Raw genomic sequence first — 24,387 nt, 5'->3', positions numbered from 1 at the left:
GGTTAACAGTAATTTTTTTTCTTCCTTCCAAAGACTTAGTTTTATTCCAAGTTAAATCCCATGTTAGAAGATCAGTAGCATGGAAACATACTACATTTGAATTCAGCCTCAACTGCTGCAATGAAGCAGTCTGAGCGTAGTTCTACACAAGTGCCCTTAATTTAATAACTTCATTCATGGAGCAAAGGGATCACTCTTGTGGGAAGTGGGAAGTATTGTGCACGCTTCTGAAATGTGATTATTAAATTAGCATTATTGTATGTTCTTTATGCAAACGCTACGCTCATTCTCTTATAGAATCGTGCTGCCTTTCCCGAGGTTTGTTTAAAACATGTTAATAGCTGTCTGAACAATTCTCTACGGCTTACAAATTAATGGTGAAGTAAAGATCCATGGATACTATGTGCATGCCTTAGGATTCACATATTCGAAAAAGAATGCCCGAGGAAAATGGTGACTTTTCCAAATGGAGATATCCGAAAAGAACATCGTAATTATTGCAATCTTTTTTTCTTCTTTTCTTAGTTTGGTAATAATTTTCAAAACCTTAGTTCTGTTCTTGCCATTTTCATTTAATAGTAAGCAATTGTTTTAACATTTTTGTTCTTTCATATTCTGAGTTGCTGTTTCCTTATGAGACTCAAATAAATACTGCTTGCCCAATAGTGCTCATATCAATAGAACACTTTTATAACTGGATTTATTACACATTGTTTGCCTTATTCTCTTGCAGAATATATTGGGATGTAACTTAAAGAAGCAACAAGCCAGTAGCTGCCAATTCATTAAGTGGTCTTTAGTGATGTTATCTAGAATACAGATCCTGTGTGTTCAAGTTATTGACATATTGCATGTTAGTATTGTTTCATTGTTGGAACTGAGAATGTATCATCAACATTGTACCTATATTATGTTTATAGTTTATTTTGTAAAATAGTTTGTAATCAAAGCTTACATTGTGACTCCTATGTTTACAATAAATTCAATTAACTGTTCAATGTGTATTTCCAAATGTATGCAATTTGTCAAAGTATGTAGAAAAATGCATCACTTGAATTGTATGATTAGAACTATACAAGACAGCATTGGGCAAATTTACCATGTAATGTCTCATTTAATTACATAGAATGTCTTAAGAGCCTCTTATTTCCGTTTGGAGGTTCCACTTGGTTGAAAACCAAGAGGTTCCAAACCAGAGCTTCCCAATCTTGCCTTCCCAAGATGCATGCTAAAAGCATTTATTTAAAGGCTGCACTGCATTAACAGAAGTGAGACATACAGACTTGGATATCACAGGTTCAAGCAGAGATCCCTGTGGGACTCCAATGGTTTCACACCTCCAGCCAGCAGATCACCCTTCCAACTGTACTGTTGATTTGGATCTCACTGGTGTATATCTGGTTCTTCCTAAGATATAACTGAGATTCAGTTATCAAAATATAAAATCCCTGTGAAAACCAGTCTGCTTACGTGACAAGACGGCATCCTGTGACCAATTTAGGCATTAAACCAACCAAGTGAACACTCCTTTCCAGTGACCTAGGTGTAAACAAGGCAACTGTTAATCATCTGTGGTGAGAAGAGTGTGGGTGGAATGTTTATGTTGCAACAGAGAGGAGGGTAATCGGATGAAGTAGGAAACCAAGCAAGAGTTTTAAGATGGCCATGGAACATAATTGAAAAAGATGGTTGAAGATATGGACTGTATTTGGAGTTCACTTGTGAAAGTAAATTTTTTTCTTAAATGGCAAATCCTTTGCACTTCTGTTATTCTATAAAGTTTAGTTTTAGATGGGAAGTGGGATCATCTCAACTTGATTTGCATCGTCTTTATTGAAAACCCAAACAACGACATGCATTCGACGTTTAGTCTTTTCATCCTTGAGGAAGTAAAATAAAATTCAAATATTGTCTGCATGACAGGAAACAGTTTTATTTTGAAAGAACAGAATGGAGATTTACAGTTTAATACTCAAAATCTTTTTTTCATAAGTTGACCTGCATAATGGGCAAATGTGATCCTCTCCCTCTGTGAAGTCCTCGAAGGCCTTCAGGCAAGTGTAGTGGAAGGTGTGTGAGCAGGACAGCAGCACTGTTTGTCGCACAAGCAAACGACTTTGCTCTCGTCCGCCATGCCCTTCAGCTTGGCATGTTCTGCTGCTTAAGTGATCCAATGGAGTGATACAAATTGGACAATCAAAAACCTCTCTCTGGATTGCCTGAGGAAAGATGATAAAAAGCATTTAACAAGAGAAATGGACACCACAATGTACCGAGAATGAAGGTGAGAAAGGAATTTCAGGGCAACTGTTCATTCAATGTTAAGTGAGTCTTTGAATTTTAAAATGTCAGCTGTCCAATCACTCCATAGACGCTGTCTCACCTACTGAGTTCCTCCTGCACCTTTTTTGCTCAAGATTCCAGCATCTGCAGTTTCTTGTCTCTCTGACACCATTGAATGGTTTGTCAGTCAATCTCGTTTCAAACATTTTATTAGTTGCTGTTCTAAAGGCCAACAACTAAAATGAGAGAAGTACTTAGCATTCAAGAAGGAACTGTAGATGCTGGAAAATCGAAGGTACACAAAAATGCTGGAGAAACTCAGCGGGTGCAGCAGCATCTATGGAGCGAAGGAAATAGGTAATGTTTTGGGCCGAAACATTTCTTCAGACTGATGTCTGAAGTACTTAGCATGTTAGTGTGCATTGAACATTGTTGGTATGGGGAAGTTCTCCCCATCTGCAGCCCTTGCATCCAGTTCCAAGTAATTTTCTTCATTATGGATGTTTGGGCTGATTGATGTTCTGGTGATTATCAAGGTGTGTGGATGGTAAAGTCCTAGCATAATAGTTGTCTTTCTATTTGGTTGTGCTTTGTGACAGAGAAAGAGAGAATGATCCCCACGCCTCCCTTCGTGTTGCATATTCATGTTTTCATCTAAAAGCCTCTTCAACGCCAGTATGGTCTGCCTCCACCACCACAACCACCTCTGGTACGGCATTCTAGGTCCCCACCATCCTGTGGTTAAAATAACCTGTCCCACACCTCTCGTTTAATCTTTACTGCTCTGACCTTAAAGCTACGCGCTCCAGTCTTTGACATTTCCACCCTGGTAAAAAGGTTCTGACGGTCTAACCTATCTATGCCTCTCATCATTTTATGTACTTTATAAATATAGACAATTATACACTTGTAGCATGTTTCTGGATTTGAAGGTTTATGCTTGCGTAAGAGTTTTATCCATCAGTGACATAATCAAGAGTTAATAGTTGTTCTGAAACATCCATAATCAACGTGAAACAGTTTTTGTCACTGACCTTCAGCTGTATTTGCTCCCATTCCTCTTCAGATATAATGTGAACACGTTGCCTCGCAAATTGCTGCAGCAATCTTCTGCTTAGAGCTACCGAGTGGTCAATTTCAGAAAAAAGTTCATCAATATTTATGTTGCACGATCTCACTAACCTGTCGTTAATCTCTTGCAACTGTGGAAATAAAAAGATTCATCGATGAGCAGACCCACAATAAAAACAGAACTTGACAGCTCGGCTCAAAGTAAAATACCGTCTGTAGATGCTGAAAATATCTTAAACATTTTTTTTAAATAAGCAATCGATAGATGTAGAGTTCACTTTTCAGGTTAATGGTCTTCTATGAAATCTAGGACCATTTAGAAGTACAACTAGTTTTAAGTGAAAGAGAAAGGCAGGTATGGTAACAATAAAGGTCTCTCACAGGGTGGAGACCTGTAGAAAGAGCCAGTGATGTTAATGAAGTCCCAGGATTGGGGGATGCTGTAGGATTGGTCAAGATAAGTAACTGCAGTGCGTTTGGCAAAGATGCACCCGGCAGCCACTGGTGAGGGTGGTGATAGAGTGAATTAATTTCTAGGGCAGTGGATGTGATTCCAGTGAAGTGTAATGCCATGTCCTGTGTGTGGCTGAAGGTGCAGGCAAAGACCATTTAATCTGAAACGTCACCCATCCACGTCGCCAGAGATGCTGCCATACCCGCTGAGTTACTTCAGCACTTTGTGTCTTTCTTAGTATTCCATCACAGTTCTGATGTACTTTTTGTTGATTGGTTTTGGAAATGCTGGGAGGTGAGTGACGCTCAGTCCCAGACCACTGGAGAAAGAGCAGTAACACCGAAGATTGGTACAAAAATAACTCCATGGTCCCATCTTTCCTGAAATGTATCGCTTTTCCAACCTTCGGTGCTCGTGCGGCCCTCCCTGATGAACATTTCTGATGATTCAATGCTCGCTTTAGAGCAGAAGACCAACAGGGCGATGACATCTGTCCTGTCATAGGCTAGAGTGTGCCTCTTCCTATGGTCACAGTTGCATCAGTTAGATCGGCCTTCCTGAGGATGAATCCATGAAAAGCAACTGGCACAGACGGAGTCTCTGCCACTTCCTTAGGAACTGCGAGGATCAACTAGCGGGATTGTTCACGTACAGCTTTAATCTCTCCCTTATCTGTTATGAGGTACCCACCTGCTTCAAGAAGACCACTATCCTTCCTTGGACAAAGAAAAGCAAGAGCCCGTGCCTTAATGATTACTGTCCAGTGGCCTTGACATCCACTATCATGAAGTGCTTTGAGAGGCTGGTTACTCCATAATTCCAGCCTGCCTGACAGCCTTGATCTACTGCAATTCGCCTACTGCCACAACAGGTACGCAGCTGATGCCATCTCCCTGGTCCTACACTCATCTCTGGAACATCTGGATAAGAAAGTCGCCTATGTCAGGCTCCAATTCATCAACTTCTTTCATTACCATTGACCCAAGAAATGTCAACTCCAAACTTGTGGAACTTTGGGTCGGCTCTCCCCTCTGCCAGGGGCAGAAATAGCTATCAAAACGACGACGAGGGGGGGGGGGTGCTCAATTCTGAGTCTGTCACACCCCTGGTTGGTGACAGACTCCGAACTCCAGCAACAGCAGCATTGTCCGCCCAGAATCGTGGAGCTTGAATCGGCCCGGTCGCGGGGCATTTCATTGTACGGTGCGGTTAAAATTGGCCAGCATCGGGAGCCTCGATGCAGCAGTTTGATTTTAAGCTGTGCCAGGCGATGAATGGCCCCATGAATGGGCCGATTCAGCCCTTAGAAAGCGTCTGATGCCCGCTTGAATCTTTCAAAAGCTACAACGTGATACACTTAAACAAATAAAACTGAAGCAAATAAAGGCAAACAGAAGAACCAACCTGGAGGGGGGGGGGGGGGGGGGGGGAGAGAGAGAGATGTGAAAAACATACTAAATAACGCGAGTGACCGTGAATGAGGGACTTACCTGCAAGCCAGCCAGGAAACCCGTTTGACCGGAGCCCTTAATGACCCGACCCGTTTAAATCCGATACCTGTTTAAATCTTTCCCATCCACCAATACATCCAATTAGGTAAAATGGTACCCGCATCAGACAGCTTTAAGAAATTCGCTGTAAATACCTGCTGCAATACTTGAAGGTTAAAACACAATTGGTGACACATCATGTTAATATGATGTTAATACAGACATTTAACAAGCACATAACAGTGACACCCCCCACTCTCTCGCAGAAAGCTGAGATTTTAATAGATTTTTGGTGCCATGCAAGGGTGTGTCCTTAGCCCCCTACTATACTGCTTATACACTCCCAACTGTGGCCAAATACCAATCCAACTCGATCTACAAATTCACAGACAACATCACCGTAGTGGGCCGGATATGGAATAATGATGAGACAGAGTACAGAGAGGAGATTGAGAATCTTGTAACAGTGTCAAGACAACTACCTCTCCCACACAGTCAGCAAGACAAAAGTAAGTAAGTTGATTGGCCAAGTATTCACATACAAGGAATTTGCCTTGGTGCTCCACCCACAAGTAACAACATGACATACAGTGACAGTTACGAATGACTCAGAAAACACTAAACATAAATAATAATAAAACATTTATGATAAAACACCATTGATCAAGCATGTGAACCAACAAAATACCAGATCAAAGGGAGGCTACAGATTTTTGGCTGTTGATTAAAGAACAACCACTCGTGGAAAAAAACTGTTTTTATGTCTGTCTGTGGCAGCTTTGACAATCCGGAGTCGCCTTCCAGAGGGAAGTGATTCAAAGAGTTTGTGGCCAGGGTGAGAGGGGTCAGAGATGATCTTGCCCGCTCACTTCCTGGCCCTTGCAGCTTGTACATGGGTATAGGTCTGGATGCTGGTTGGGGTAATGGTGATCTTCTCCGGGAACTCTCTGTAGGGCCTTCTGGTGCAGCCATACAATAACTGCTGGTAAGAATGCTCTCAATGCACCCCTGATCGGACGATTCGAAGGAAGTGCGTTGCAGCCTTCTCACCATGGGTGGTGCCCATGTCTGATCATCTGTGGTGGCACTGACTTGGTGCTTTTACAGAACCAGACCATGATGTGAGAAGGTGAAGTCCAGTTAACATTGACATTCTTCGTTATGGCCGTGTAGAGTTTTGGACCTCCTCTCTGTATCATCGCCTGTGGCAGATTGTGCTGCGAACTTGATGATGTGGTTCGAAGCACTGCCATGAGGAAGTACATCCTCTGTCCCTGTGCCTTTTGGTGGCTGTGTGAGTCAATGGAGGAAGTCCCCCCCACTTAAGTGGGGTCCTTGGAGATGATGGTTTTCCCATGTTGGGGGAAAGTTAAATGACTCCACAGATGTGACTGTGGTGTTGTTGATGGCGAGTGGGGTGAGGGGAGGGGGAGCTCTCCTAAAGTCTACAATCAATTCCACTGTCTTAAGAGCATTGAGCTCTAGGTTGTTGCGACGGCACCAGGATGCCAGCTGTGTCACTTCCTGTCTGTAGGCAGATTGCTCTCCATCCTGGATCAGTCCAATCAGGGTTGTGTTGTCCACAAACATGAGAAGCTTGACAGAGGTGTCTGTGGAGGTGCAGTCATTGGTGTAGAGAGAGTAGAGGAGAGAGTACGCAGCCTTGCGGTGCTCCTATGCTGAGTGTTTGCACGTCCGAGATGTGCTTTCCCAGCCTCACATGCTGCTCCCTGTCTGTCAGGAAGCTGGTGATCCACCAACAGAGGGGTTCAGGCACAGTCAACTCGGAAAGTTTGGAGTATAGTAGCTCTGGCACAATGGTGTTGAATGCAGAGCTAAAATCAACAAACAGGATCCTCGCATAGGTCCACTGGCGGTCCAGGTGCTGTAGGATGAAGTGGAGGCCCAGGTTGACTGCATCATCCATAGACCTATTGGCCCAATATGCAAACTGCAGAGGGTCCAGCAGGGAGTTTGTGATATTTTTCAGCTTGGCCAGCACAAGCCTTTCTAGTGTCTTCATGACTACAGAGGTCAGTGCAACAGGCCTGTAGTCATTAAGACCAGTAATCCCTGCCTTTTTGGGTACAGGGACAATAGTGGAGACATTGACGCAGGCAGGGACAGTACATGTTTGCAGGGACTGATTAAAAATGTCTGTATATACCGGTGCCAAAAGAGATTTTGATTGACTTCAGGAAGCAAAGCATCACACATATTCTACTGTACACAAAGGGTGTCTAAATAGAGATGGTCGAAAGCTTCAAGTTCCTAGGAATAAATATCACCAGCAAATTTGTCCTGGACCAGCCACATCAAAGCTATCTTATCAGGCAACTAAACGGTCCCCTCATTAGCTAGAATGTGGTCCTGACCTCCTGTCTACCTCATTGCAGACCATTGAACTATTCTTAATCATACGTTATCAGACTTCAATGTTATATTGTGTTGTGCCCTTTATCCATGCACTGTGGACAACATGATTGTATTCATGTATAGTCTTTGACTGGATAGCACATAACACAAGCTTTTCACTGTACCTTGGTACATGTGACAATAATAAACTAAACTAAACTGAACATTCATGATCATTGTAAATTGACTGACAGGAATAAGGCATATGAGACTTTGTTAGTAGTAAAGATTTCAGGTTGTGGCTGGGGTATGGAAGACACTGCCAGAGATTTTTTTAAATAGCTTAAAAATAGCTTAACAATTTGGTGGCAACCCTTATCCAATCAAGCTGCAATTGGAAGATTTTCCACGTTTTTTAAATGACTTTCATGTGTTATTTTTAATGATAAACGTGAAGATAAAATAATTCTGATTTATTACTATTTTCACATTAGAAACACGCCAATATAAAGTTAATACACAATCTGCCAATGAATGTCCAAATGAAGAGCAAGTTGGTGGACATTGCTCATTTTAGAAAACTTTCATTTAAATGCCAACAAATTGGTTACTAATGTGTTGACCTCCAGTACGCCTCACAACTAAACTTAAAATAAACAAGGAATTTACAACGTATCAATGAAGATAAGACTTGACTGGTTTAATATCTTCTTAGTCACACTGTTCAAAACCTCTTCAAGTTAGTAACAGATTGTTTGCCATCTCTGTGTGATAAAGGAAGCTTCGCGACTAAGCAAACCTCAAAAACCATTATACTGTTTGGTGAGATTTAAGTCAAAATTGTTCAAATCATGAAAACAAGGCTGCTTTCCTTTTGTGGGAAATAAATGAAGCTGAGCAAATTGTTTCACAAAAGACCCAACTTACCACCTTTTAAAAACATCCATACAACCAGCAAAGCTGCTGATAATATGATGCATTTGAATAGATTTAATTGCTGCAATAAAAGGCCATACTTCAATTGCATGACATTTGTACGAAGATTTTATAGATAAAGATCAAAGAACTGTACCATGAAGCACCCTACATTCCAAGGAACACGTCTCCCTCGTGTAAACATTCTTGTATATGGTATTGGTATAACAAAGTTTCAGTGACCTTTTAGGCTACTTTGATCTAAATTATTAAGAAACTGAAATGGATTACTGGAAACTACTGTATCACCACCAGAAACCATCAAGTTGTCTGAAACTCTTTGATTTTACTTGTGTTTAAACAGTATATTTTCAAATCACAAAATCCAATGTTATAAATGGTTTTACGTGTAAACCTGCAATTTTGTTGGCTGGCCAGATTTTAGAATTGTTTACTTACTGTATTTGTTGTCCTTATTCAATTTTGTGAATTTTAAGACACTAAACTAACGTTCTGAATTTTTTTTTATTGCTATGTTTGGAGAATTACATCCCAATCTGGCTGCACTTCTCATAAACATGTCAAAGAAAATAGTATCATTAGTTTTTCTTCATTTAATTTTCAAGCAGCATATATGATCACCTGCCACAAAATAATTCTTATCACTGTCAAAGAACAATTGACACCTACGTTAATCTAACATTCTCAAACTGCTTTAGAGTTCCAATGCAAGTCTGGCAAATGCCACGACCCTGTTGAAATTCAAACCTGGAAGTTCATTGGTTTAAATTGCAGTATTTCTGTACTACAAAGTGATTGTACTTCCGTGATACCTCATTGGTTGTAAGATGTGAAAGGTTTAATATAAATATAATTCCTTCATTGTATGCTCTGGCTATCCTATCATTTGAAAAAGCCCCATTTATTTTACTATGTTATGAGTGCTAGTTCCTTCGGTGGCAGGGCTGATAAGGAGACAAAGGTACATTAGGTGATTGGCTGATGAGTGGAGATGGTCACGGGGTGAAATGGAGACAAGGGTATCAGCTGGGTGGCCCAGTGGTGCAGCGGTAGAGTTGCTGCATTACAGTGCCAAAGACTGGGTTCAATCCTGATTAAGGGGTGCTGTCTGTACGGAGTTTGTACATTCTCCCTATGACCACATGGGTTTTCTCTGGGAGATCTGGTTTCCTTCCACACTCCCAAGACATACAGGTTTCTAGGTTAATTGGCTTTGGTAAAATTGTAAATTGTCCCTAATATGTTGGATTCTACTAGAGTACGGGGCGATTGCTGGTCAGGGAGGACTTGGTGGGTTAAATGGCTTGTTTCCATGCTATATCTCTAAAGTCTAACGTACCAACAGCAACAATGTAGCTCTGGAACAGAACTGTGCCTCGATCTACTGAGCTTTCATTCCACCTGGATTGGCTTTCATGCAGATTTCCTACAGTTTCCATTAAAGTGTAAAGGAAAATTGAATACCTGCTTGGAAACTTAGCCTCTTATGTTAGCGATGAACTCTCAGATCATGACTGAAACCATAACTGTTTTCTTTACAATCCATTTACCGCTGCACTCATCAATATAATTACAAAATGCTTTTTGTTTCCGTTTTCCAATACACTGAAACCTGCTTAATCTAGTGATGTATTACTCCATCTTTTTTATGGACTATATCCCCTGCATCTATGCAGAATTTAAACAAAATTTGTGTCACACTCTCTGCTCACTATTTCTCTTCTGGTTTAGTGATCAATAATTTATATCATGCTTTCAATCATTTGCTGAGCTGACTTAGTGACATTGGTGTTTAATCATACCTTTGACCAGTTGAAGATTGTCCAAATACTTTAATTTTGCCATGAATGAAAACTCTTCTGTTATCTAGTCATCTTGAATGAGGATTTAACTCAGAATCTGAAGAGCCAGTTGTTTCTGGTGGTTGTGATTTATTGCTTATGTACAGTAACAATTATGGAGAAAGGAGAACTTATCATTTACCTTGTCTTCATAGAATCTCTGGCGTAGTCTCTTGTCTTTTGGAGGTACCGTCCGCCTCAGTTGCTTGTACCATTTGCGAACAACATATCCCCGCCAGTGACTCTGAATTCTACGTTAAAGTGTAAACTTGTTAAACCAATGTAAAACTAGCACTTCAGAACCAAGAGATTGTCATCTAAATGTTTAATCTGCCAACAGAGTACAACACTAGATTCTGGAAGCAGAGAGAGATCACATTGCAACAATAATTTCACTTGTGTCTTAAGTCTCCTGAGGTGAAATGAGCTATCAGTGGAGGGGGGTGTCATTAAATGTTTCAAAAGGCATTGGACAGATAGATACGATCAGTGTCGAAGAATCCAGGCTTAGTGCGGGCAAATGTGATTACATAGGCAGGCATCATGGTTGGCATGAACAAGGTGGGCTGAAAGAGCCATTTCAATGCTTTGTGATTTTATTTTTGCGTTTTATTGTTGATTTTGTGAGCTCATCAGCCAAAAAGGTGAAAATCTCTGACGTACAAACATCCATCCAATAATAAATTTACACATCCCCAAAGTAAAGTTTCCTTGCATTCTCGAAAGAAGCTCCTTTAGGCTTCTATCTATCCCATTGTGCAGTGTTGGAATAAAGGTTACTCAGTTTACCCTAACAAATAAATAATGCTTTTGTTTTGTCTCAATTGTACTTGGCCAAATTATTTATGAACCCTGATAACAAAAATTGAGATTTAAGAAGTTCTGATAAATGATTTTAATAGATAATTTTTATCAAATAAGATACCTTATAGCACATTTCATCCTGAAGAGACGAGCGCCATCGTGGATTACTCTGGTTTGGTATTGTTCCTTCCTACACATGGGACAACTCTTTCTCCCAGAGAACTTTTCAAAGGCTTGCAAACAAATCTTCAGGTATAAATAAAAAGTAATACGTAAATTATTGCATACAGGGACTCTTTCCTTGCATTAGTTATTTTAATATTCAAAGTAGTGAATGTCGTATTTTTAAATAGCATGCTACAAGTAGATCAGAGGCTGGATATTCGGTAACTTGCAACCACTTCAAAGCCTTTTTTATCATTTACAGTGCTGTTGTGTGTATCATTCTCAAATGCACTGCAGTTGCATGCCTGGGCAACACTTGCACTACTTCTTAAACCCTCAACACAATTGTCTGCAAGTCACAAACTAGTCTGATTTGGAAATATTACCACCAGTCTTGCATTATTAATGCATCTTAATCCTGTAACTCCCCAAGCAAAGGTATTGTGAGGGTATCTTTATTAAAATGATGTGATTAAAGTGATTCCAGAAGGTGGCCCACCAATACCTTCTCAAGGGCAATTAAGGACAATAATTATTGTCTTCAAACTGACATCCAGATAGAGACATACAGCACGGAAATAGGCCCTTCGGACCAACTTGCCCATGCAATCAAGATGCCCCATCTATACTAGTCTCGCCTGCCTGTGTTTGTCCCATATCCCTCTAAACCTTTCCTATTCATGTACCTGTCCAAATGTTTCGTAAATGTTGCCATAAGCACCTGCCTTAACTGCCTCCTCTGGCACCTCATTATATATACCCACCATACTTTGTGTGGAAAAAGTTCCTCCTCAGTTTCTTATAAAATGTATCCCCTCTCACCTTAAACTTATGCTCTCTGTTTCTTGATTCACCACTCTGGGTACAATGCTCTATGCATTTACCCTATCTATTTTTTCTTATTATCTTCCACACCTCCACAAGATCACCTCTCATCCTCATGCACTCCAAGGAATAAAAGTCCTATCCAGCCAACCTCTCCGTATAGCTCTGGCCCTCAATTCCTGGTCACATTGTTCGGTTAATCTTCTCAGGACTCCTTCCAGTGTAACAACATCTTTCCTGTATTAGGGTGACCAAACCTGAACACAATTCTCCAAATATTCCAAGATCATGGGAAAACTAGCATATTGAAAAAATATCCTCTCTCACCTGGATTTTTATTGCTTCACGTTTCCCACCCCTGAGTTACCCAGTAATATCAATGACCAGTGAGTTTTATTAGGTATTCACAACAAATATGATTGGTCTTTATTTGACTCTTTTTAAATCTTTTTTTTTTTTTCCAGCTTTATATACTGAGCTTTTTTGTTATTTATTGTGGGTTTTACAGAGTACTATGTTTACATATCTGTTGTGCTGCTGCAAGTACAAATTTCATTGTTCCATTTTGGGACATACAACAATGAAACACTATTGAATAGCCTCACTCTGTGCTGCAATAATGATATGAAGCAGTTCTGTTTTAGGAGATTAGTGGGCAAAATTAGGGCACATGGTATTGGGGGTAGAGTGCTGACATGGATAGAAAATTAGTTGGCAGACAGGAAACAGAGTGGGGATTAACGGGTCCCTTTCAGAATGGCAGGCAGTGACTAGTGGGGTACAGCAAGGCTTGGTGCTGGGACCGCAGCTATTTACAATATACATAAATGATTTGGATGAAGGGATTCAAAGTAACATTAGCAAATTTTCAGATGATACAAAGCTGGGTGGCAGGATGAACTGTGAGGAGGATGCTATGTAAATGCAGGGTGACTTGGACAGGTTGGGGGAGTGGGTAGATGCATGGCAGATGAAGTCTAATACGGATAAATGTGAGGTTACCCACTTTGGTAGCAAAAACAGGAAGACAGATTACTATCTAAATGGCGTCAAGTTGGCAAAAGGGGAAGTACAACTGTATCTGGGGGGTCCTTGTTCATCAGAATATGTAAGTAAGCATGCAGGTACAGCAGGCAGTGAAGAAAGTGAATGGCATGTTGGCCTTTATAACAAGAGGAGTCAAATATAGGAGCAAATAGGTCCTTCTGCAGTTGTACAGAGCCCTAGTGAGACCACACCTAGAGTATTGTGTGCAGTTTTGGTCCGTTAATTTGAGGAAGGACATTCTTGCTATTGAGGGAGTGCAGCGTAGGTTTACAAGGTTAATTCCCGGGATGGCAGGACTGTCATATGCTGAGAGAATGGAACGGCTGGGCTTGTACACTCTGGAGTTTAGAAGGATGAGAGGGTATCTCATTGAAACATATAAGATTGTTAATGGTTTGGACACGCTAGAGGCAGGAAACATGTTCCCGATGTTGGGGGAGCCCAGAACCAGGGGCCACAGTTTAAGAATAAGTAGTAAGCCATTTAGAACGGAGTCGAGGAGACACTTTTTCTCACAGAGAGTTGCGAATCTGTGGAATTCTCTTCCTCAGAGGGTGGTGGAGGCAGTTTCTCTGGATGCTTTAAAGAGAGAGCTACATAGGGCTCTTAAAAATAATGGAGTCAAGGGATATGGGGAGAAGGCAGGAATGGGGTACTGATTGGGGATGATCAGCCATGATCACATTGAATGGCGGTGCTGGCTCGAAGGGCCGAATGGCCTACTCCTGCACCTATTGTCTAGTGTCTATTCTCTGGGGTATTTTTCAGGTAGTTGTCGGTTAAAACAAAAAAAATAAAAAAACAAGCACTACTATTCAAGCAAACCCTGTATCTGGAATGTAATATTTCCTCCAAGTTATACAAATTGGCAATTATATATTTTTTAAATGGGTGTACACATTATTTCTCTTCAATCTATTGTACGTACCCTGTGAAAAACATGTGAGCAAGACAGTAGAACCTGTGTGGCATAGAAAACAAAAAAATGTCTGTATATTAATTTGTCATTATATTAAATAGGCTCATAAAGAACATCCCAATTAAATATGTTAATAACATGCACTGGATAATGTTTCCCTTAAATTATTCCCTCCTTAAAGAAATGATCAGGATTCTTAATGATGAAATAACAACATGATTTAAAAAATAAAAACAATTTTATCATCTGTGTGATCTTTGCAAGATTGTGCTTAATGCTTTGTCTAGTTACCCTAACAAGTTGATGGGTTATTGATTTAGAGTCATGCAATGTGGAAATAGGCCCTTCGGCCCAACTTGTCCATGCTGACCAACATGCCCCATTTACACTAATCCCACCTGCCTGCATTTGGCCCAACTTATCCTGTCCATGTAACTGTCCAAATGTTTTTTAAATGTTGAGATAGTACCTGCCTCAACTGCCTCCTCTGATTCTTGAATACCACTAGCAGGATTTGGTATAACTGTGTACCCTGATGCCTTTCCCCAAGGGGAAAGATTGGAGCACATATGGCCGAACAAGGTTCGGGTAGAAGAAAAAGACACAAATTGTCGGAGTAACGCAGCTGGTCAGGCAGCATCTCTGGAGAACATGAATAGGTAACGTTTCAGGACTGACCTTTCTTCAGACTGATTGTGGTTGGGGGGAGGAGAAAGCTGGAAGAGAAGTGCGGACAGGACAAAGCCTGGCAAGTGATAGCTGGATTCGGGTGAGGCGAGTTTTCCATTGGCAGATGATTGGACTATAGCAGCTTTCTTTCCCTAAAACGCATTTGTGTACTGCTGAGTGTTTTTAACAATGAAATTTCTTCACTGGCATTTTCTTTAATGGTAGCAGCTCTTAGTTTTAGTGCCACATTATTTAAAGTTAAAATCTCAAAGTTATATTTTTGGGAACTTGCTTTACCCGTATTATTATTTTCAGACTTCGACTTCGCAATGCAGAGCCACAGTCAGGAACCAAGGGACCAAACTGCTGATGACGAGTGATGTGTCCTTGACAGCTTGGCCCACAACATATTCTATCCTGGGCTCTGGCAAAGCAGAGTGACCAAATGGCAGGACAAGAATTGAGAGGAACACACCTGCTTTAGAAACATAGAAACAAAGAAACTAGGTGCAGTAGTAGGCCATTCGGCCCTTCGAGCCTGCACCGCCATTCAATATGATCATGGCTGATCATCCAACTCAGTATCCCGTACCTGCCTTCTCTCCATACCCTCTGATCCCCTTGGCCACAAGGGCCACATCTATCTCCCTCTTAAATATAGCCAATGAACTGGCCTCGACTACCCTCTGTGGCAGAGAGTTCCAGAGATTCACCACTCTCTATGTGAAAAAAGTTCTTCTCATCTCGGTTTTAAAGGATTTCCCCCTTATCCTTAAGCTGTGACCCCTTGTCCTGGACTCCATGTGACTTTATGTGACTCCATGCACAAAACGTTAAAATATAATAACATGGCTTCTGATGCAATTCTCCCAATAATTTGTCTGACTGAAGGAATTTTTCAATAATCTTTTGGCACTAATGAACATATTTAACCAAACTTGTTATGGGTGACGACCAATGAAGGCCTTGTGTATTTCATACTGATTTTAGACATAATGCTGGGGTAACTCTGTAGGTTAAGCAGCATCTCTGGAGAGAGGTATAGGTGACCCTTCGGGTTGGAACCCTTCTTCTGACTAAAACTGTTAATACTGTTTATATGAAATTCACTATTAACTAGCACTTCCTACACCACTAGATGGCATGCCAGATAGGTGTGGGATATTCCCTCAAAGAAAGAAGTGAGGAAATATACCAACATTTTTTCAGATGAATCTGCTTAAATTGCCCAATCAGGGGTTTATTGATAAGCCCAGCTGGTATTGATTTTGAGGTGGAGAAAGACATTTGTTGGCAAATTGGTCTGAAAGGGAAGATAAAATAAATTCCCAAATAACTCATTCTTTTTGTTGTAATGAAATCAAAGCAAAATACCTGAAAGGTTAAGCGATCACAACAGAATAAAATAATACATTTATTTACACAATGCACGGAAAAAGATATCTTGGGATGTAGATGCATTCTATTTAATTCTGTATATTTATAACTATTTCGAAGTACATAATAATTTAAATAGTATCTGTGACGATTTACGTGGCATTGTGCTCCTCTGGTATTGTAAAATGTTTTGCTATGCCATTCTTCAATGTGCTTACTTGTTGTTTCATCCCAAATTCTTCTCTGCATATGGCGCAAGGCTGTGCTGAATCTCCCTGTTGCAGTGATCTCTTCTTCACTAGTTGCCACTCACTTGCTGTCAAAGTTGCGTTAGGTGCCTCGACCAAACCCATTTTCTGAGCTGAAAGGATCAAATTGATAGAACAAATTCTGTGTCTCTACATATGTAAGCCTTGAATTCATTCAAATATCTTGGTATTAGACAATGAAAGTATTTAAATTTAATTTACCCATGCAGCATCTAAAAATATTCAAGTGCCAATTAATCATCAGATGTTTAATCCTCATTGAGGAAACAACCTATTGATGGAAAGTAAATATATTTCAGTTGATGTCCAAGGCCAGCAAGCAATTTGGCCCTTTGGATCTGCTTTACCATTCTCTTAGGCGATGGGTGATCTTTTGTTTCACTTTCCTGCACAAACCTTATTCCACTTTTTCCTCTATACTGTACATTCCCACCAGTTCTTCGGCTACTCGACACACTGAACCCAATGCACACTGGTCAGTCAACATGTCTTTAGGATGTGGGAGGAAATCTGAGCAACCTGGTGTCAGATCCTCGCCTGGATCCGAATATAATAAACACGCTTCAAGGACGCTGAACATAAAAGGATACGGAATGGTAAGCAGTCCGAATCCACCTGAGCCAATACGAAGCACATTGTTACCAAAAGGTCCATGGGAAGATGTTGCTGGAGATGTTTTAGGCCCACTTACATCTGGAGAGTCATTTGCTACATACAATGAATTTGATTTGCCACACAGTCATACCAATAAAAAGCAACAAGACACACAAAATACATTTTAACATAAATATCCACCGCAGTGACTCCTCCACATTCCTCACAGTGAAGGAAGGCGAAAAAAAAGTTCAATCTCTTCCCTTCTTTGTTCTCCCACAGTCTGGGACCTCGAGCCTTCAGTTGACGAGACGTAGCCGGCGGTCGGGCCCTCCGCGTCGGGGCAATCAAGTTCCTGCATTGGGGGGGATCTTAGATCCCCACGCCAGGCAATCGGACCCAGGGTTGGGGCTAGTCGAACCTCCTGCGACTTTGGAGCTTCCCGATATCAGTCTCTACCTGAGACTGCGAGCTCCTCGATGATGGAATCCGCAAGCCGCGGTTGAGCATCGACCCCAGGCGAGGATTCGCAGGCTCCGATGGCCCCGCGGAAAGTCAGTCTCAAGCAAGGCGTCCAGATCCATGATGTTCGGCTGCAGAGCGACCGGAGATACGATCCGGAAAACATTTGCATCTCCAGCATGGTAAGAGTAGGTATGTTACGATACTTACCTTCAGTGGCGCTGCAATTCTGCCACTGGCCGTGTGCGAGATTTTGGCGTGTTTGAGGGAGGGGCAGGGTTAAAACGCGGTTTTCTCCGATCTGGTCCTGGATTATATTTTGTTGGAGTGCAAGTTTTTGCTGAAGAATCGTTCCGACGGCCGTTCTGTGTCTTTTAAAAAAAAGTTCGCCCAACAAGTTAATCGCTGGAGTCATTTTAAAATCAGCTTCTGAAGCCATCAACGCCGACAACGAGGACGGATTTTATGTAGGGGACAGGTAAAAGAAAGTAGTTTATTTTTATGTATAAAAGTGTTTCTTAAGATGCATTTAATTCACATTTTAAGTTGCGAAATGGTGATTTTTTTCCCTGTACGAACCGCCAGTGTTTTTGCTGCCGATACGGGTTTAAATCACCGCAACCGCAACATTCCAATTGATTGCGTTCCAGAAAAACCTATTTGCAAGCTGATTTAAATGGCCATTAATTTACAGGTATTAAAAATTCCTTCCATTTGGCCTATAAACCCATAACAATAAGATTTAAAATTTATGTTATATTGTGAATTCTTGTGTGACTGTTATTTGGACACTTAGGCTATTTAAAAAAGTTAATCTATTCTTAAGAAATGGATAGATGTTTAGATCTAGTAATTGAATTTTGTAATTAGCTACAATTAGGTAACTAACTAATTATTTGCTTTAATTTCAAGTCATCTAAGTAAGATTGTTTCATATTTGTTTCAGAATGCTTCAATCTATAATAACTGAAAATTTCTTTCAGTTCTCCTAATTTTTAAGAAAGTTATGGGCTTTTGACTGTTCTCGATCACAGCTTTTGTGTTAAGTCAATGGAAAAGCAATAGGGGACAAGATGCTAATTTCCGAGTATGAAAATGGCCATAACTTTTTTAATACTGAAGATATGAAAGTGAATTAGGTGACAAATTAAACTTCTTTTTATGCTTTATCTGATGGGATAAATTACAGACTCAACATTTTGTAACATAGCTAGTAAGAGGTTGAAAAAAGATTCCCACCCCCCCGCATAAAACAAATCAGAGAACATTAACACAAACTTTTAAAACACACTAAAAATAACAAAAAATGCAAAAAGACAGACAGACCGTTGACGAGGCTGCCATTGCGGACGGCACCACCTGGTGGAATACTAGTTGTGATTGATTTTTCTCAGAAGATATTATGAGTATGCAAGAACGAAGAATGCAACATCGTAAAAGACTAGCAGTTTCGATGGAAATCTTCAAGACCTGGACTACCAGTGACATTATATTCAGACAATGGGTCTTAGTTCATTTCTCAGAAGTTTACTGACTACATGAAGAACAATGGTGTGTACCATCGCAAAGCTACATCTAACTGGCCGCAAGCTAATGGAGAAGTGGAACGTCAGAACCAATCCCTGGAGAAGAGGATGTAGAGGAATGGCAGAAGAATAACAAGGTTTTTATGTTCAGTGTCCTTGAAGCATGTTTATTACATTTGGATCCAGGGGAGGATTAGACACCTGGGGAATGCAAAAGTGAAAATGTGCAAACTCTACACAGGCAGCTTCAAAGTCAGGACTTGTTTAGCAGAGGGTAGCTCATCTAGCTACATGACAGTGTAGTCCTGACACCATGCTCCATAAGTCGTGGTGGAATGGAGGACAGAGAGAAATTCTGACATAATTAAGAACAATTTTGTTTTCTGATCATTTGTTTAGCAGAGGGCATAGAATCTCGACCTGGATTTTACATGGATGGGGAAGCATTACTACATGGATAGTTTAGAATAATATGGGCCAAACACAGACAAATGGGACTAGATCAAATAGACATCTTCGTCTGCATGGACAAATTGGGCTGAAGGGCATGTTTCATTGCTGTATCAACTGTCATAAAATGCACCTAGCACACATCCCCTAATGAAAGTTGTTTTTTTAATTCAATAGTACCTGAGCCAATGAGTTTGCTTCAAAGTGGCACATTTTAAATTGGGTATCAAAAATTATTCTATTGTTAGTCAATAATTTACACTTGTGTACCTTCCTACTATATCGAGTAGGCTTGAATACTTGATTATGTTCCAATTTATAGCCTGATAATTTTAAATTACATTATTAAACTGTTTTTCATAAATTGGAAGGCAGAAGTAAACACATTATTAATTAGATTTGTTATAAACACCCTTATATTTTCACCTCAACTCCATTTCTTAAAGTATATGCTGTATATTCTACCCTAAAAATGTCATTACAATTGCAAGGTAAATAGAAAGAGAAATAAGAAACATTAAGTGTATTTACCTAAAGTAAGGCTCAAAGGTTTTGGATCCAGAACATACTCTTTTTCCTCTTCTTGCTTTATTTTCTTTATTTCATTTCTTTTTCTTCCTGTATCCACGACAGGCTTTGCGGCGTTTCTGTAACAATTCATTTTAGTCGGGGCTTTTGTTGTAGAAGTATGAGACAATGAAAGATTTTGGAGCTGCAGATTCCTCATAATGTGATCTTGCAAAGCCACAGCAACAAGCACTGTGGTGTCTGGTTTTGTGGAAATATGCTAGAGGGTACAATGGAAATGAGAATGCAAGAACAACTAATTATTTTTTATTTGAGAAGCCCTCTTAACTGAGTAACTCATGTCCAACAAATTGTTATCCACTTATTTTAGGATATACACTTAATGTTCCATGACTTGCTCTCCTTCCTCCCCCTTTTCAAATTTTATCGTTTATTTTAAGAGAACTCATTAAAAATAGGATTGTGTCTGTCCTTGCTGAATTCCAGAAAGCCCAACTACATTGATGGGCAGAGGTGCTGATTGAGAAATGAAAGTGTTTATGTGCTAAATTACAACACATAAACACTTTCCTTCCTCAATCAGTTTCCGATTTAGGAGTCCTTTGTGCAGTCTGCCTCTATATTCAGCTGAAGGTATCACAATCAGCAGTGTCAAGCACCAAAATGTTATGTTACTATAAAACACACATATACACAAATACATATTTTCCCTACTTGATTGAGATCTTGGAAGAATAATTAATGGCAACCTTGTAGAAGTCTACTGAAGTTGAAAGCAGGAAACACTGGAAGGTGGAGCAGGCCAGAGATCTTCACAAATGTTTTCAACTTCCAGCCACTTGTGTACAATTTGTGTGTCAGGAGGTAGCACGACTCTGGCATTATAATTGTCCCTTGAGTTTAGGGAACTTAAAATTAATAATACATAAAATATTAAGTTTACATTGGCTTTTATCTTCTCAATTGAATTAAAATGGTACAACACCAAAATAAATCACGTGAGGAAAGAATAGTGCTGATGAACATCTTTGAGAATCTAGAATCCATTAAATAGAAAGTCAATTGAGCTGCATTTCAAAATCAGAATACAATGTGCAAACCACTTGGCATACTTAGTACATGTTGCAGAGGTCAAATATCCACTCTAGATATTTAATTAGAAAATACTTGCAAAAAAACAAGAATTCACCACGCTGGGTGAATAATTCTACATTTAAAAAGTGACCCAAAAAAAATAAGCCATAATTTTGGAACACAAAAAGTATATTTAAAGCATGATTCAAAATCTAGCTAGCAATCTGTTCTTTACAGGAATAAAAGATTAATATCAATAATCAGATATTTAAAAAAAAAACGTATCTTAGAATTAGTTGCTCAATGTGCCAAGAAAGAAATTTATAATTTGACAAATAAAATAACAAACTTTAAAAAATAAATAGGTAAATAATTTGCAGTTGAATTTCTGTTGACACCATAAGAAACCATTGTCCTAAACAGTAATGGATACTAATGAACAAAATTTTGATTTTATGTTTATTATATTATTATTTTATGCATTCAATTTATGAGGTTGGGGCATTACTGCCAAGGCCAGTTTTTATTGCCCTTGAGAGATGGTGCTGAGCAACCTTCTTGAATTGCTGCATTCCTTCTTGTCAAGAGTCTTCTGAGGTCCAGGATTTAGACCCAGAGGGGGACTGGCAAAATAATTTCAAGTCAGGGTGGTATGTAACTTGGATGGGTGTCTGTGGATGCCCTTGGCAAGGTAACTACAATCCATTTTGAAAATTATCCACGTGGTAGCTCTGCCGCAACAGTGATTTCTGGGCACTGGAATAGAGACATCCAATTCAAATAACAATAAAAACATGAGGCAATTAAAGTGGTCCAATTCAGCCGACTTTACCCTGTTATGCAAAGTAGATACATTTCTATACTTTTTTCCACTGTCCAATGTGCTGGGGTCATCATTGAATGGTGAGTAGGGCCTGATTCCACACTGTATGATTTTATGACTAGTTTTTGACATTTCTACCCTGGAAATTGCCAGACTATCTACCCTATCCATGCCTTCTACTCATTTATAAATCTATCAGGTCTCCTCTCAGCTTTTGACAAGTCTGTTTATCCAAACTCTTCTTACAGCCAATATCCTCTCATCTAGGCAGCATCCTGGTCAATGTCTTCTACACCCCCTCCACAGCATCCACACCCATTTCCCACATTGGTGACCAAAACTGCACACAGTACTCCAAATGTAGCCTACCAAAGTTTTATTAAGCTGCAACGTGACTGTCATGAATAAATCAAATAGGATATTCAAAAGAAAATACAAAGTTCTGAAGTAACTCAGTTTTGGGTTGGAACTTTTCTTCAGACTGATTCTGGTGAGGATGAGGAAAGCTGAATGAGAGGAGGGACAGAAGAACCTTCTTTCTCAAATGAATAGTGAAAATGTTCTACAACAGAGTATGTATAAGGCAAATAGGCAGACACGACAAAGAGAAACATAAAACAGGCAAGAGGAAATTAGACAGGTACATGGATAAGAAAGGTTTAGAGGGATATGGACCAAATGTGGGCAGGTGGGACCAACGTAGATGGGGGTGTCTTTGACAGCATAGGCAAGTTGTGCCGAAGAGCTGAGAAATCTAAAGGGGATGATTACTTTGATGAATGCACTATAGGCCCCCAAATAGACAACGGAAATTTGAAGGACAAATAAGGCAGGAGTTTGCAGATAGCTGCAAGACTAATAGTGTTATCAAAATAGTGGATTTTAACTTTCCCAATGTAGACAGGGATTGCTGTGGTACCAGGAGGTTAAATCGGCTTGAATTTGTCAAGTGGGTTCAGGAAGGTTTCCTCGGGCAATATGAAGTGGATCCTACAAAAAGAGATAGCAAAGCTTGACCAACTCTGCGGGCATTGGGCAGGGTGTGCCTTATGGGACCAGTGATCACAGTTCTATTCGCTCTAAACTGTAAGAGATAAGAACATATCAGACAATAGATAAGACATGGTTAAGAACAGGACCTATCAATAGACAATAGGTACAGTAGTAGGCCATTCAGCCTCTCGAGCCAGCAGCGCCATTCAAAGTGATCATGGCTTAACATAGAAACATAGAAAAGAAACATAGAAAATAGGTGCAGGGGGAGGCCATTCGGCCCTTCAAGCCAGCACCCCCCATTCATTGTGATCATGGCTGATCGTCCCCAATATAGAAACATAGAACATAGAACCACAAGTTAAAATTCTAAATTGGGACCAAACAACTTTGATTATATTAAATAGGAACATACAAAAGTTGATTGCATAGTAAGTTGTTGCGAGCAAAGAGACATCTGGAAAATGGGATGCTTTTAAACATGTTATAGTGAGAGTTTAAACAATGCATGTTCCTATTAGAGGCAAGGGCAAAGCAAGTAGATATAATCCTGGAAAATGAGAGAAATTGAGGCTAATGTCAGAATGGAAGAGGTATGGGTCAGGTAAATTACAACTTTATAGCTAGATTAATGGAAAAAATGTAATTGGAGAGAGAATGCGGCCCCTCAGAAACTAAACTGTGTGGTATCGCAGGAGATGCACAAGGTCCTGAATGAATATTTCTCCTCTGTTTTTACTGTAGAGAAGGACATGGAGACTAGGGAACTTAGGAACGTTATTGGCAATGTCTTGAGGCCAATACATGTTACAGATGAGGAGGTGCTGGATGTCCTAAGATGTATGAAGGTAGATAAATCTCCCAGACCTGTTCAGATATGTCCAAGGCTAGATAAGAAATTGTATGGATCCTGAATGAAATACTGGAAGGCATATGTTTAAGGTGAGAGCACAAGTATTTATTAGCAACCTGAGGGGTATCTTTTTCACACAGAGGGTGGTGGGTATATGGAATGAGCTGCCAGATGAAATACTTTGAGCAGGTACAATAACAACATTTAAAACATTTGGACAGGTAGGTGGATAGAAAAGGTTGGGATGGATATGGAGCAAACATGGGTATATTGGACTATCTTAGGAAGAGACTACAGATTCTGGCTTACACTAAAGATAGACACAACATGCTGGTGTAACTCAGTGGGACAGATGGCATCTCTGGAAAGAAGGAATGGGTGACATTTTGACCCGAAACGTCACCCATCCAGAGATGCTGTCTGTCCCGCTGAATAACTTAAGCATTTTGTGTTTATCTTTAGTCAAGAGTCAAGAGTGTTTTATTGTTATATGTCGCAGATAGAACAATGAAATTCGTACTTGCTGCAGCACAACAGAATATGCATAGTATGATATGATAAACGAGAGAGAAAAGAAAA

General features: G+C 40.1%; 2 protein-coding genes across 3 annotated transcripts in view; one reads left to right on the top strand and one right to left on the bottom strand.

Moving 5' to 3' along the window:
• lmbr1 (limb development membrane protein 1) overlaps positions 1 to 998 on the top strand; it is a 175,962-nt gene extending 174,964 nt beyond the window's left edge. The window contains exon 16 of the mRNA XM_055664412.1: positions 298 to 998. Within this exon, the coding sequence (XP_055520387.1) occupies positions 298 to 338 (41 nt within the window). The 3' untranslated portion in view covers positions 339 to 998. The remainder of the gene's footprint in view (positions 1 to 297) is intronic.
• A 144-nt stretch (positions 999 to 1,142) lies between these two features.
• Positions 1,143 to 24,387, bottom strand: part of rnf32 (ring finger protein 32) — a 30,402-nt gene continuing 7,157 nt past the window's right edge. The window contains exons 2-8 of one of the 2 annotated variants that reach the window (XM_055664443.1): positions 20,069 to 20,324; positions 16,455 to 16,597; positions 14,200 to 14,232; positions 11,356 to 11,480; positions 10,573 to 10,681; positions 3,318 to 3,485; positions 1,143 to 2,219 (exon numbers count right to left, since the gene is read on the bottom strand). In XM_055664443.1, coding sequence (XP_055520418.1) covers positions 1,959 to 2,219; positions 3,318 to 3,485; positions 10,573 to 10,681; positions 11,356 to 11,480; positions 14,200 to 14,232; positions 16,455 to 16,597; positions 20,069 to 20,324 — 1,095 coding nt within the window. In that variant the 3' untranslated portion in view covers positions 1,143 to 1,958. The remainder of the gene's footprint in view (positions 2,220 to 3,317; positions 3,486 to 10,572; positions 10,682 to 11,355; positions 11,481 to 14,199; positions 14,233 to 16,454; positions 16,598 to 20,068; positions 20,325 to 24,387) is intronic. The other variant, XM_055664449.1, reaches the window with a different exon arrangement.

Source organism: Leucoraja erinacea, chromosome 2 (genome assembly GCF_028641065.1).
Source record: "Leucoraja erinacea ecotype New England chromosome 2, Leri_hhj_1, whole genome shotgun sequence".
NCBI classification, from domain to species: Eukaryota; Metazoa; Chordata; class Chondrichthyes; order Rajiformes; family Rajidae; genus Leucoraja; species Leucoraja erinaceus.
The sequence above is the reverse complement of the archived record's forward strand: the minus strand, read 5'-3'. Positions and strand labels throughout refer to the sequence as shown.